General features: G+C 38.6%; 1 protein-coding gene across 8 annotated transcripts in view; it reads left to right on the top strand.

Annotated features, from left to right (window-relative positions):
* ERBB4 (erb-b2 receptor tyrosine kinase 4) overlaps nucleotides 1–16092 on the top strand; it is a 1162978-nt gene that overhangs the window by 905501 nt on the left and 241385 nt on the right. For 5 of the 8 annotated variants that reach the window (XM_090044919.1, XM_090044916.1, XM_090044918.1 and 2 more), the window contains exon 16: nucleotides 2158–2232. In XM_090044919.1, coding sequence (XP_089901045.1) covers nucleotides 2158–2232 — 75 coding nt within the window. Of the gene's footprint in view, nucleotides 1–1990; nucleotides 2036–2157; nucleotides 2233–16092 lie in introns of all 8 variants that reach the window. The other 3 variants (XM_090044920.1, XM_090044917.1, XM_090044913.1) reach the window with 2 other exon arrangements.

The raw sequence follows: 16092 nt of genomic DNA, 5'->3' as shown, positions 1-16092 counted from the left end.
GGGTCTTCCTGGGTTCAAATCCTATTCATCAGAAGCCAAAGAAAATAAATGAAGCAGAGAGGTAAAATAACCCCAAGAAAATTGGCTCTTCTTTATGTTAGCCTGCCAGTTATGTGAACTAGTAACGGTTCTCAGGTCCCTAATTTCAAAATGGCTTTCTATTTTATTATTATTATTATTATTATTATTTATTTATTGCAAGACTGAACTCAGCTTCTTTTGACATGCTAGAGAACAGAAGCTCTGAACAACGTTTTAGCCCCATTTATTACTGAACTGGCTTTCTAGGAACTGCTGAGAGTGCCACGTAAGGAAGAAATGTTACAGATATGGCTGACACTAAATCAGAATACAAACCCTTGAAGTCAAAGTGAGCTAAACTTTCAATGCATGTCAACATTTCTCTATGTTATATTCCATGAACTGTATTTAAATCCATGCCATCTACTATACAATGTCTTGTCGCTGAAGCACAGAATATATCTGTTCTATCCTTGTGTATAATGCTGCCTGAGTTCATTTTTTGAAGCAGCTTTTACGATCCATTTCTGTTAGTCTGTACTGGCATTTTATGCAAATGTAAGAATATAAGTAAACAAACAAGAGCCAGGATATGATCTTATGCTGCTCTTGCCAAAGACAATTCATTAAACTTAGAAGTCAGTTAATTTAAATTTAAGACAAATGGATCATTAGTATTGTTATTTTAAATGCAACACGAGTTAATGAAAGGCAAATGATGGTGAAATGGAGTCACGCTATCATGAGGGCATATTTGAAGTCTTTCAAATCTGTATGGAATCTGCTTTTATCAAAAATGCACTGAAACATTTGGATTAAAGAGAAATATTAGGCATGCATTTCCTCTTGGCCCTTTGAAAATCCCAGCCTAAATTAAAGTGCATCAGTGAAAGCTGATACTGGAAAAAATACAGTGACCTGAACTATAGTCAATGGGCATAGTGGCCGTAGTTCTTAAAACGTTTCAGTGTTTATGTTAAAGGCCTAAAGAAACTGATTTTCATAAGTGCGAAGAACTCGAAAGCTCCCAGTAGTTTCATTAAAAGCTGCTGGATGTTCAGCACTTACAAAGATCTGGTTGTTTATGGACTTAGACCTATTCACCTCCTGCTGAAAATCTTGGTCACCGTTTTGAACTATAACTGACTTGCCATAAGGTTCACCCCTCCTGATCCCACCAAGCTTCTCTGACACTCTTCAAAGCATGATTCTAATAAAGCCAGTCTTCCCTTTCTGGCCACTGTACTTGGACTGGATCCTCTGGGGCTAAAGAAGGAAGTGCCACAACGTCCATTGCTGATAGAGACCAATGGATTTGGTGTGAGATGATTTCATGGAAAGTCATTCCGTCATTCTTGCCACCTTTGGCAAGCTTTCTTTTTCATTGGCTTTGGCATTTAGGAAAGATGAAGCTACAAAACAAGAAGTAGTAGTCCCTCTCATGCCCTGTCCATTTCCACCATGATCTAATCTCCTCCAGTTCCAGGATTGGAGGGGATGACAGGGCCCCAAAAGGTTTCTTCAATGTCCCTGAATATGTGTAAGGTACAGTATGAAGAATAATAATAACAATAAAACCAACTTCTCCACATAGCTCCTATAGATCGTAAGCAATGTAAATGAAAAACAGCTTTTGCTCAGTAATCACTGGTTTGATGTTTTAAACAATGTCCAAAAAAAGCTACTACATTGTCAGGCCTCCCACGTAAGCAGGTGAAACCTGCCTTAAGTATTGTTCAAGACAAGACCGATCCAACCTAGGAATGTTATTTGTGCTGCTATTATTGTTCTCTTCAGTCTGCACTTTGTGTCACAAACTGTAATTTCATGGTGACTTGGGTTTCTTTTGAGAATTATAATTAAGAGTGTGGCACATGGGGGTGGGGACGGGATTCCTTTTTTTCTGTCTGTAAATAACAGAACTTTCTCTTTCTTTCTTCCCCTGTTTTTCAAATTATATTTACTGCAGGTGCATAGGTCCACGTATTGAGGACTGCATCGGCCTGATGGATAGGTACTTTCTAAGTGATCACTCCCCTTGTTTTCCTTCCATATTCCATGTGTGGGCAAGGGTGCATGTGTGTGCATGTTCCTGTGAATGGTGAATGATATTTTCTGTTCTGTAATTGCCTGCAGGTGTAGAGGTCCCGCTAGTCATGACTGCATTTACTATCCATGGACACGCCAGTCCACTTTACCACAATATGCTAGGTAACATCCACCATCTTTCCATTTTCTACCTAAGATCCTTCCCCATTTGCCATAGCAGTGGTGTACTAACCAGTTTGGTCAAATATACAAATTGGAGGGTGTATAGGGCATCCTCAGTAGCCAGGTAAACAAACAACTTGCTTCTTAATTTGGAAGTCATCTGGCCATAATAGGCCCATTTTTGCTGAGGCTGAAGTTAATTAAATGGTGATTTTTACATTTTTCACAGAAAAAAATGAAAAAAACCCCCCTAAATCTGAATGAAAAATTCCATTTCATTTTGAACTAAAGATTTTCATTGTGGTGTTGTTTATGAAGGAGTGAAATGAAACAACATGAAAATGTTATTCTTTAAATGGTTTTGTCAATAAAGAAAAAGCTTCAGCAGAACTGCCTCCATGGAATATCTCTGTTTATACAAAACTGTATTTGTTCTCCAAAAAAACCCCTCAAAATATCTGAACTATTTCTAGCCACTAGATTTTTAAGCCAGTATTAGAAAGTGGCACCTTAAAATAAAGAATCCAATCTATGCTTGCATTGGTTTTGGTGCATAGAAATGCATGCTTTGTAGCCAAAGCAATTTTATGTAGGAAGAATTTACAAATGTTTAAACTGAAATTGTTTCTTTATGTTTACTTATGTTATATCCAATTCATGTTCTTTGACTTGTTTCTTTTTATATTCAAACTGGTTAGTAGGGCCTCCAGGTTCTTGGGTTACTGCCATGGGCTAAAAGTTTATGGGGATTTTATCCTTTCAACCAACATCACCTCATAAAGCGTTTTAGCTAGTTTTCTTTCATATCAGAAAATGCATATAAACAAGCTCAGATAAGCCTAAATTAAAAAAAAAAAAAGGTTTCAATGCCTCAGGGTTGTTTATTCACCAAAAAATCCTTATTACCTAGCTGCTGAGTGACACAGTGGTTAAACATGAGAGAGTATTCTAAGTACATAAGCAGAATATATTTCTTAAATAGTTTAGATAGGATCAGTTACGCCTAGGTTCAAAATCCAGCAGCGATAATGGGGAGTTGTTTTTTATTTTCCAAGAGTGATTTTGAACGCTTCCATTTTTGGATGCTCAGCCTGAGACAAATAGGGACTAATTTTCAGATATTCCACATGCTCAACATTTTAAAATATAAACCACTCAGAGATCTCTCAGACTGGGCTCCCTAAAAACCAGATGTCCAAAATCAGCAGTCATTTTTTAAAATATTGGCTTCACTGACTTTGGTAGGTTTTGATTCTAGTCCTTAGGCCACAAATGAGTAAAGCGTATTAGTTTTAAAGGCTTCAGCAGGATTACAAATTTAAAGGTATGTACATGCTTAAGTGTTTTGTTGAATGTTTAATGTAAGAATAGTGTGAATAACACTTAAGGAAGAATATTTACATTATTTGTACTAGCAGTAACAGGAAAACAGCTATTATATAATTACATTGCACTCATAGTTTTAATATGTTTTCTGTGATTTCTGATATTCTTACTGGGTTTTTTGTTTTGTTTTTTTTTACATGTTTGGTGATGTTAGTATGATAGGGAAATAATGTATCTTACTCCATACAGTATTTGATTTAGGCTGAGCAGCTTTTTCAGGTAATTTTGAATTCAGAATGTGGAATTTTTGTCCTGATAATAATTTAGGTATCAAAGGACACAATCCAATATCCAATGTCAATAGAAAGACTCCCTGTTAATCTTACCAGCTGTTAGACTAGACCCTATACTTTAGCAGCAAATGAGTAATTAGATATGTAACTCCAGAATGTGGAGGCATTTGCTAGAAAGCTATCAGGCTTCATGATCTTAATCATGCAGTCCATTAGCAGGCTCTTTTTATTTTGTATGTGGATCAGTGCTTCTATCTCTGAGTCTGTGATCTAGCGTCAAGTCAGTTAAAGCAAACTACTGAGGGAGGTGAAAAATAAAGTAGATGATTTAATCTACTTAAATGAAGCATATCCTGCACCATTCAGTATTGGTAGTGAGTGACTCCTCAATTATAGAACCTGGGAAACCACTTCAAAGAAAGGATAGTTCCCTTAGATCTGACAGAATTTTCTAGTTTTAGCTTTAGAGAATATGTGAAAACTATTGCAGTGTAAACTTGATTAAATATTAGTACATGTGTATTTTGTTAACTTTCAAAGCAATGAAAGAACTGCTAGGGCCATTTGACAATTTAGGCTTATTACATTATGCAACTATCTGTTTTCATTGACAAAAAGTTGCTTTTGTTAAGTGTAAAAATAAGCAAAACTGCACTGGCAAAATGGTACTTTTTCTGATTGATGGGTTGAGACCCAAAATGTTTCTATTTCTTTCACTTTAAGTAGGAGCCCTTTTCATATATCTCTAGCTATCTTCCATGTACCAGACCTCTGAATATTTCTTCAGGTGATTAATGGCTTATTTGTGCCTTCACATTAACATTAGTAAGCACTGATTGAGGAGCAAAGTATTCCATTGTTTCAATAAGCAAGAGGTGATGACAAGAGTTCTAAATGCAAACAAATGAGGCATTTTCATTTTCTTCACCTGTTTTTTTTCTCTTCATATCAGTGCTGTTTTTCTTTTCAGTTTTGCAGTTTGCAGATTGTTTTTGCCATGATCCATTGGCCTTAAGGCTTTTGCAAGAGCCTGGTAGGATAGCAGAGGAATTTTTACTGTCATGTTTAATAAAGATAAATCAGACATATACTACACTGCTTGTTTTCAAAATGACTGGTGAAATTTCAAACACATCTTTTTTTTTTTTTTGCTTGTATTTAATCCCTCTGTACGGTGAGAGAAGCATTTTCATGCCACATATTATATTCCCTTTGTATGGGGACTTTTAGTTCCAACATCTCTGAATTCAACTGCATACAAGGGGAATGCAGGAAACATTGATGTCTTTTATAAAATCAGAAGCATTTTATCCCTTTCCTATAGACCAGTTGATATGTCTACAAACAGCTGTTAGGTTGCTTGTCATATATATATAACTACACTTGCCCTTTGTTCCTTTGGGACCCAAATTCATTTTCAGTACGTTAACTTAATCCTTAAAAGGATTTCACCATATTGTTAACTACCAGAAAAAGTTCAAACCATAAAGGGAGTAAATGTCTCCTTAACCTAACGAGTAAAAGCTTTCAGAACTCATGGGAGAAATGAGCGCTACTTGTATTTGTGGGTAGTTGCCAATTCCAGCTACTGCAATTATAGCAGCTATTTTACTGTTGTTGTAGAAATGCTATAAAAAAAAACATAGGCATCAGAGTTACATAAAAAACGTAAGTGCCATATCAGGTCAGACCAGTGGTTTCATCTAGCCTGGTATCCCAGCAGGGGTTTTCAGATAATGCGGAGTGGGGAGGGTGGCAGCTCCACCCTTTGACAGGACCCCCGCCCCTTGATCAGCATCTGGGGACCTGAGGTCCTGCCCTAACCCCTAACCTTTGCCATCAGAAGTCCCTCCCCTTGCCTCCTGGAAGTACTCCATTTGAGAGGGGATGTATGCCATCTTGGAACCAGATAAAAAACAAATCATATGCTAAAAGTCAAACTCCTACTATAACATATTTTAATTTTATTACAAAAAACATTTTTGTCATGATTTGTGTTTGTGTACTGTATATAGAGCTTGTTGAATAATAACTCAAAAATAAAGTCTTACTCTTGCATATTGTGTGGGGGGGTGGGAGGTGGTTGGGGGGTTGTGAGGGGTTGTATCTGTTGGCAGGGCAATAGGGTGTATTGGGGTTTGTGTACATCTGGGGGGTTGTGAAGGCAGGGTGAAGACCTCCCACATACTCCCCCCATGTTGCACAGCCCCTGCCACTGGCAACAGCAGCACTCAGGGTGCTCGTGGCCCATGCAGGTAGTGCCACCCAGTGGCACGTGGCTCTGGCCAGCGCTGCACAGGGTGGCAAGGAGCACAGCCAGGCCTGTCCACTTCTATTGTACAGAGCTCCAGACAGTGCACATGCAGCTCCCAGCAGTTGTGCACTTGCACGATAGAGCTGGCTGCCTTCTCCACTCCCTGCCATGCAGGTCCTGGGACTTCCAGGAAGCGAGGGGTAGGGCTCCCCTCCATGTCCGTCAGCGTTCCAGGACCTGCACAGCAGACAGCAGCAAAGGCAGCCAGCTCCATCGTGCAGTTTCCCTTGGTGCTACATGAGTGCCGGGAGCTGCACATGTACCATAGGGAGTTCTGCACAATAGAGGCAGGCCAGCCTGGCTGCACTCCTTGCCACCATGGCCAGAGCCACGAACTGCCAGGCAGCAGCACCTTCCCTGGCCATGAGCACCTCAAGCGCCCACCGCCTGCTGCTGCTGCCAGCACAGGCTGTGTGCCATGGGGGGGGAGTGCGTGGGGGATTCCCACACTCCCCCCGCACCTTCCCTCACACCCATACCCTGGGTATGGGCTCCATGTTGCTGCCAGCCCTAGCCCCATGCTCTGCATTCCTGCCCAGCTGCAGCTCCCCCCACTGCTTCCCTACCCGGTGCCCAAAGTGAGGGGGTACCCAGGAAGCTGAGTGGGTGGGTCTCCAACAGCAGCTGCAGCAGTGGGAGCAGCAGCCCTGCTTGGCTTGAGCCAGGCCCTTCCACCCACAGAGGTGGGAGTGAGGTGCATGGCCTGGGCAGTGTACAGTTAGCTGGTGGGCAGCCAGGGACCAAATGAAATTGCCTTGTGGGCCAGATTCAGCCCACAGGCCAGATTTTGCCTGACTACTGACCTATCATGATGATATCCGATTCATAAATGGTAATTCATGTGGTACACTGACTCAGTTGTATATCTGAGTAGATCCCCAGACTGGTTCATCTGCATTGTTTGGGAGTTGCCAAACGTGATGTCTGTTCACACCCTGATGACACAAAAGTGTAAGCAACTAGATTCACCTTGCTGACTGAGAAATTCCCAAGAAAGGTTATGTTCTTAGTTGGCAGAGCATTGGGGTGAAGTTATACATTATACTTAGATCATACTGAGCTCACTTAAAATATGAGCGTCAGCATCTTAATACCTGTTAACTATTGTTAAATGATCTCTGAGCATCTCAAAAGCTATTCCACTTCGGGCAAGGGGTAACTGTGAGCTATGCTACCTAACTCATGTTAAGGTAAGTTCAGTCAGCTTCACAGAGGTGAAATGGGAAATTTGGAGTCCCCCAGCATCCCAGAATGCACAGCTCCCAGCCCCCCAACACCACCCCTTAGAGCAATGATAGAATCCAGGTGTCCTGGCTCTTAGCCACACCCCTGCTTGCCAGCCCTCTAGTGACAAGTCATAGCTGTGCTTGCAAAAAACAGTATTAACCCTTAACATACAACTACTCACAGCATGTTCTAATTTGAATGCCCCTTAACCTTCCACAAGTGTAGTATGGTCTAAGTGTAACATGTAACTTCACCCTTGACATAGTGTGTTCCCAGAACTTTGGGAACATATCAGGGAAAGTAAAAAGAGGGTCATGGTCAGAGTGGCACTGTTTTCTGGCTTTTCTCAGGTTGCAAACAGGCCCAGCCAACAGTGTTGCTTTCTCTACCTACTAACTTTTGGTTTCAGGGTCTTTACCATCATGGCTGGATCTAAGATTTTGAAAAGGAATGTGCATACGGTGTGGTACATCATTTCATATCACATGACACATTTTTTTTTAGTGAAAGAGAAACTAGGAGCTGTACTGTTGTGCTAGGGGCCTAGAGCTATATTATTCAGTTAAAGATCAAAGCAAAAACAAATATAACTTGATTGGGATGTTCAGTGATTTGCTAGATTATATAGTAAGCTTAAAAAATACAACAAACTAGGTGAAAAATAGTCAGAATATTAAAAAGATACTGTTTCATTAGTCCTGTAGTCATTATAGTTAAATATACATCTCTTACTCAGATTCATAACACAAAATCTAGTCTTCTTGACTGTTTTGACAGTGCCTCCAGTACTTCACTGTCAATTATTTCTACACCTGACTTACTATTACTAAACCTGAGTTAAGGTGTTTAGCTAGAGCAAGTTAAAAGCTAGATGATGACAATTAGCTGATTGTCAGCTTGCTCCAGGACCATGCCAGGGCTCAGATTGGCCCCCACACAATCCCTGGAGCCAGTCAACAATCAGCTGATTGTCAATTGGCAGGAACTGTGCTGGAGCCAGTTTGAGTACCATTGTTGTCCTGAAACTGCTGATGATCAGCTGATCATTAGGCACCTCCAGGGACCTCACAAGGGCTAGTTGTAGATTCCAGTGCTGTCTTAACCCTGCCACACATTCATTTTTTGTGTTACAATTTTGTGACTGGTTTTCCATTTTTGCCACCATTAATTCCATGAATGTGCAGCTCAACTACTGCTTAAAATGTGATTAACAAACTAATTCTGCTATGGCCTTATTCCTGGAGATTACCCTACAGTGCTAGGCACTGTACAAACAAAACAAAAGGGCAATATCTCTCAAAAATAACCTACAATCTCCTGATTAAAAGGAGACCTTATGGATAATTGAAAGGACGAAGAGAATAAATCTGCCACCTTGTTGCAATAAATACCCAATAATATAGATTTGGTCTTTCTGCACTTAGAAATTTTCTATTTAATTCACTTATTGAAACTAGACTCTAGGTGAAACTCAGTAACATTCAACTTAAAATCTGGGGACGGCATTTTCACCAAGTTTCAGATGCAAGATGCTTTTTCACTAAGTTTCCAGTGTTTCAACTTTGATATGAAATATTCAAGCAATAATTAAATGGAGAATGCTGTAAGTAACGGATGAGTTTGCTATCTTTGTGGTATAGCAGTGATCATAAAACTGAAGATGTAATGAGTGAAAAGGGGGGAAGAAACAGCGTCTTAATAGTTCCCTGAATGATCTGATGTCTGTATTGATTTACATCCTAAGTAAATGTGCTTCACTTTCCCTTTTAACTAAGAGAAACTAATTAGCCAGGGCCCCCCATTGTGAAGTAGTTACATAAAACGATGTGTAGATATTAACTCAAATTAGAATCTCCTCATACTTTCTTCCTATTAACAAAGCACATTCTCCCAACTAATCATCCCTTCACAAACAAAAGGGTTGGGTTTTTTTTTTTACATTGTGTATGTATACAAGAGCGACAACAGTAAACCCTTTGTAATGCAGGCAAATCCTTTCATAGCTGTTTTATACCCCCTACATAGTATGATTTCATTAGAATTTCACAGCAACTCAGTAGCATAAGAAACACAATAGGGAAAGCCATCTCTTCTAAACTATGTGTTTGTATTTTTTATGATACTCTCTTCTATTGCTTTGAGTAAAACATTCCATATGTTCCAGTTATTTATAGAATAATTACAGTCACTCCTGGAAGGGTAAAAGAAAATCTTTTCCCATAAAATAAGATAGGATAAAATAATGGGGAAAGTCAGATTTATTTAGGAATAAATATAAACTATGCTATAAACCTACTCTTGGATTAGTAAAGTATGCCACTCCTGAGAGACTTTTTAATACAGAGGTTTCTGATGTGATATCAAAGGGAACAGATTGTTTTTTAAGAATTGAGAAAGAATAGAGAAAAAATATGTATTTTTGACTCTGACTGGGGATTATATTGTTTGAATTCACACTTTAACATTTTAGAAATAAGCAGAATGACAGACAAATCCATATCTTGGATACGGATAACTGGATTCTGTTTTTGATTCTGCCTCTGCAATGTGACTTTAAGCAAGTCAGTTCCCCTTTTGTGCCTTTTTAAAATCTCCTATCCTTTCTCTCTCTCTCTCATGGTGGGTCCATGTAGACTTTCACTGTGGGTGTATCTACATGTGCAATTAATGCACATAAACTCTGGAGCTTATTGCTCCAGAATTTTTTGCTCCTAGGTTCACTGTTTGAAAGTATGCCCAGCAGCAGTTAACTCCAAAGCAATCAACTCTGTAATTTATTCATGTGCAGAATGGGGAGCCGGGTCAGAGCAGCCCCAGCTGGCTGGGGGCCCTAGGGATCAGCCTGCCAGCCCAGGGCTGCCCACCCCAGCATCATGTGCTCTAGCCAGTCTGGGAAGCATCTACATATGCACTTCAGAGTTTATTATTCCACAGCAGGATAGCACTTGTAGTATCAAGATAATATTTACAAGTACTGTCCTGCTGCAGGGTAAATTAGTTTACTGCAACCTAATAGCTGCGCGTGTGTGGACATGAGACCTTTACTGTGCAGCTAACTAATCAACTGCACAGTAAATGTCTCATGTAGACATGCCCTCACACAATGGGGGTCTGATGTTGAATGGAGATTCTAGGTGATACCACAACATTAATAATAATAAGTTTGGAAAGATTTTTATATACATGTACTCTATATACATGTGTATGTATGGCACCCCACTGGCTTGAACAGTTCAAATCAAGGGTGGAAACAGGACTACTGGATCTTCTACTCTAAGGAGCTACTACTGTAAGTTGTCTGAGAAGGGAAGGGGAAGTGCTACACATATAGTGGTATCTGCCATTGAGCTGCCTGGAGGAAGGAGTGATCTGTTCTGCATCTTCATTGTACTGTGGGGGGCTGGGGTGGTGTGAGCACCAAGATGAGTAGTTGACAGCTCCAAGATTGCAAGTTTGAGCCCTTAGCAGAAGCATTCATGGTACAGCCATGTCAGATTCCAACAAATCAGCAAATTCTGCTAAATACATTGTCGCACAAGGACACGAAGGAAAGGATCATACTGAGGCTCCTATAAAAAGTGTATTTACTCAGAATGAAACAGACTTGACACTAAAGATAGTAAGGTTTATATTTGTGGTAAAATTGTAGTGAAGTACACTGAATATCTTGAAGTTATTCAGGCCTTTCATCATTATTTCTCCTACAGTAATTCAAGACTTTTATTAGTCTTTCTCCTAGGTAGAATTTCTCTTGCTATGTGTATATGGCAAGTTTACTGGCCAGGCAGTGTGCAAATGTACTACTGCCCAGGTTGGAAATAGAGTAGCTTTGTCCACATAGTGTTGGAGGTAATGATCTGAGATACTGGTTAACTCCATTGAAAATAATTGTTGCTTAGAAGTCAGAATTTCTTCCAATAAATTATAGTGTATACATAACAATGCTGGTGATTAGAATACTTTCTATATATTATGAAATTGTTCTTTGAGGAAAGTGTTTTATCTTTGCAACAAATACACAATACATCTCTCTACACTCCCTTGAGTTAATTTTGTTGCCTCAACTGAATTTAAGTTTAATATTGCTATACATTATTTATTTATTATTAAAAATACATTTGTAGAATTTTAAAAATATGTAAGATCCAGAGTTGCTTAAACCTCAGTGAATAGTTTCTTAATGCATTAATCTTTTACATTGAATAAATTTGAACCCAAGTTTTCAGTCTTACTTCTGTTTTGCCTAAAGAAAGCTTCAGCATTTGTCCTTTATATTTTGACTATATACGTTACTAGTATACTTAATGTTGAAATACAGCCAACACTATGTTCACTGCGCCCATAGCTTTCCCATTTTGATCTATCAAAAGATAAAGAAGGTAAAACTTTCATATACAAAGCTTAATTTAAACAAAAATATCTTATTAACATAGCTGTGTCATAGGCATTCAAAGGGTCAAGTCTATTTGGTTAGGTCTAGTGGAAGATATCTATTCTTAATTCATATGATTTAGTACAGTACAGAGATTACCCTTTAAATATATTCTCCCCTCACCACTACCTCTTGAAACAGTTTTGTAAGAATTTCTGACTGCGCTAACCTGGTTGTTTTAAAAACAAATATAATTTCCTTGAAAAATCAAGCATGGTACATTTAGAGGTTAATATATAATGAAAATGAGAATGAATCTTTTGCAACCTGCAGATTACACTATCCTGTTAATTCTTCCTACCTTCAAGCTATTTTATTCTGTAGTTATATGCCCGCAGATTTTTTTTACCAGCAGATAAAAAATAATATATAATTTATCACTTGACTGCGTCTTCCTTTTGTTTTATATAAGTGGACACACCAGATTTTTTGATTGCTAAACAAGACACTACCATCACAAAGACATAAGGCCTGCAAATATGTAATCATAAAATAATAACATGCTGTTATAAATTCCAACGAATTAACAAATCTCAGTACCTGTGAAGCTAATCGTGCAATGCTGAACTACAGCAATTACCAAGGATTGCAGCATTACCACAAACACCAGCCATTGTGCAGATATAGAACATTAGTAAATCAAGCCATGATGTTGAATTATTTTCTGTTATTGTATTTTTTCTGTCATGCTGTAAAGTGAAGTAACATGCTAGAAAAATACCATATAAATTATCTGTAGCTTTGGGCTTTTTGAGCAAGAGTCACAAATAACCTAATTTGAGCTGAAAGGGTGGTCCAGCTCTAAACTACTCTGCAACACCCTACCTGTATAGAACCAATTAAACTTTTTTTATATCCTTTTTCCAGATTGCATAAGCTATTTGCCTCCTCTCTACCCTTATTATCACTACAGTGGGAAAAGTCCACTAAGAATGTAGACTGAACTGTACAGTCATCGACATAATGCTAGATATTCAAAATCACTCAATATTAGCCTAACCTAAGTACTCAACAGAAGCTGAGTTAAACCAATGCTTACCATTATCATAACTCCCACCCATACTCCTCTCCAGGCCACTTTCATAGCATTTAGTAGCAGGCAGCTTTTGCCTATGCTGTGCTGTGACCAGGCAGATGGGAGAAGTAATAGCAGCAGCAGCAATGGATGGGTCTTGGCTAAGGCCCACCTCAGACCCAAGTTGGGTCATTCAGATCCACAGCTGATATAGATCATCAAATTGAATAAATTTGGGAAATGTAATTAGTAAAGTTAAGACTAGTAATGATTAACAGTCAAGAAGATTGTGAGTTCATTTATGCAGGTAAAAAATTGGATACTTAGCAGAATTATTCAGAAACTTTCCTCTGTAAAACTGAATTGTTTATTGCATATGAAGATTTTATGAAAAATGTCTAGGTTTTCCTTTTTCAGTGGGCCAAAATGTGACCTCCTGGTGCAATGCTGGGATCAAAAAAAGCTAATAAGATCCTTAGATCTGTGACCAGGGAAATGGTGACTAGGAGCTGACTAGGAGGTGATACTAAGTCTGCATTTGGCATTGCTGAGATTAATATTGGAAAAAAAAATCCCTAGTTTTTGGATCCATAATTCAAGAAGGATGTTGATAAATTGCAGAAGGTTCAGAGGAAAGGTCCAAGAATGATTAAGGGATTGGGAAATATTCCTAATAGTGAAAATTCCAAGAGGTCTATGTAATTATTTTATCAAAAAGTTTAAGGGGTGACTTGATTTGAGTTCATAAATGATTAAATAGGGAATAGAAAATTAATTACTTCACTTTAGCAAACAAAAGCTGACTATACACCTGCTCAGAGGTGAGTGGAGGGGGTGCGTTTTAATTCAATTGGTTCCTGGAGAACTGTTTTAATTAAAATCCTCATGATCGTATGTATTAAGGGCCCCCACCCCCTCCCCAAGTTTCAAAATGGTCGTGGGATGCTTTTGTGGGGGGTAGAACAATTTAATGTGATACTCCAATAATTAGATTCTAAACATGGAAAAGTATAATAAATTGATATATTTTATATGTACAGAATCTAATTACATGGGGCATCTTAAATTCAGGGTCATCTTAGATTTGGGTAAATTTGAATATATTTGTTAGGCCAACTGTGTTACTTCTGATTTTTCAAAGTAAGCCTCAAGTAGGTAAACATGAACCTGATCCAAATCCCATCTTTTTAAGAATAAAATCAGGCTATCAATCATCTGAGTATGACCTTTATTTGCCCTGAACAATTAATGTATATACTTTAGAGAAATAACTTCATACTTAATATTGTATTAATTACAGTGGGGGCATGAATAGTGTATGAATTACAGGACAGGGAGAGGGGCAGGTGGCCATTTTTGTTTATGAAACTAAATTAGGAGAAGAAAATTAAGAGGGCATACTTTATTTTTATCTAGGATCTTATGTTTTATTTATTTTGGACTGCCCTCCCATAATTTTTTTCTTTTTCTTTATCTTCCTAAGGTTTCATTGCTTTGGGGAACTATTTGACATTAGTCAGTAGAGGTGTTTGTTTAGTGTTATGAAACTATTTGCAGTTAGGACGACATGCACAAAGGCCCCGAATGACATAGATTTACCCAAAGAAGCATGCCGTCTGCAAAATATGTATAATGTTTTGTTTATATGTAACCTTTGGATATTGTCAGGGGAGTTTCCTTAAGGGCATACTGTAATTTTGACAAACATCTCACATTATTTTTCAATCTGAGCTACATTTTTAACCAAATCATCTCAATACACTAGCGAGCAAGATATGTCAGCTATTCAATCCAAAAGATAATGCAGATAATCATTTTTGTAGTCATTCAAGGTTGAGCAGGTCATTAAACAGACACAAAAAGGTTGCAGGATAAAATGAAAAACAGGGGTTAGCAGGTCCTCACTGAGTTTCATTAGCAGAAGTGTGCAAGTGAGTTTGCGTTATCAGTTCACTCTAGCATGTCCCCGGCTAATGATAGTCTTCTCTTATTACTTTCAAGATCACAACATGTATGTGAAAAGTTAAGAACAAATTCACATGTAGTCATGAGACCAGAGACCAAATTTTGGTTTGAAAAGGTTGAATGGTCTAAGTCAGGGCTGTCCAATTGGTGGCCCATAGGCTTTATGTGGTAACCAAGGGATTAATCCATGGTACCCAGGCTCCTGGTCTGCATGCTGTTCCACACCCTTGTCTCTTGCTGCTTGTGCCTAGATCTCCAAGCTTCCCTTTCTTTCTTCACCTTCTGCTTCCTGCCCTTGACCCTGGTAGCTGGGTAGCCCCTGGGGCTCAGGGACCCTTCAACCTGGGAAATTTGGGGGGTGCCCACTCAGTGGAAGTTGGATAGTCCTGGTCTATGTCTTCATTTGGACTTCCATCATCTAGATTTGCTATCCAAAGCCTGTGTATGGCACAGCAACTAACCAACACACCTTATTTTATTTATCTTTCAAACTGTTTTATTTTTTTCTATTATTATGTTGCCCTCAGTATCATCCTACATTTCAGGAATTTATCTACTCTAAGTAGGCTTGATGTTTATGTAGACATTATCTAGCTGACATTAAAAAGCAACACATGATTTTTGGGAGGCACTAAAATTGTAACTGAAGGAATTCTGAGGGAGAAGAGAAAATGAAATATAATAATAGAGAAATAGTAGTAACCAAATGGACAAAGGAAACATTTTACTTATTTACCAGTGACTGTCTGAGTAGGTAGTCAGAGTGACATATTTAAGATAGTTGAATTAGAATAATGAGGTTGCTTCAGCCTCGGAAGAGCACGTTAGTCTTGAATTATTCTACCCCGGTTAGGATTTCTGGACCTGCTATTTCTGTTCACTTAAGTGCAACAGGCATTTTTAACTAACAGACATATCCTGAAGCTCTTTGCATAGAAAATAATTAAATTGAAGTGCTGCTGTGTCTCAAACAAAGGCTTCTGTCTGGAGAACATTTTAGACATTCACCGCAGATTGAACAGACACATGACTACCCATGTGGAAGAAGGAAATAGCATGGGCTATTAATTATTGTTATTTTACTACAGAGGTGTCAAACATATGGCCTGTGGGACAGATCCCCATTACAGGTATACCTCGTTTTATTGCGCTTCACTTTATTGCGCTTCGCAGATATTGAGTTTTTTACAAATTGAAGGTTTGTAGCAACCCTGCGTCGAACAAGTCTATCAGCGCCATTTTTCCATCGGCGCCATTTTTCCAACAGCATATGCTCACTTCGTGTCTC

The sequence above is a fragment of the Crocodylus siamensis genome, chromosome 4 (genome assembly GCF_052110815.1).
Source record: "Crocodylus siamensis isolate JL-2025a chromosome 4, ASM5211081v1, whole genome shotgun sequence".
Taxonomy (NCBI): domain Eukaryota; kingdom Metazoa; phylum Chordata; order Crocodylia; family Crocodylidae; genus Crocodylus; species Crocodylus siamensis.
Note: the sequence above shows the minus strand (reverse complement) of the source record. Positions and strands in the feature narration are given on the sequence as shown.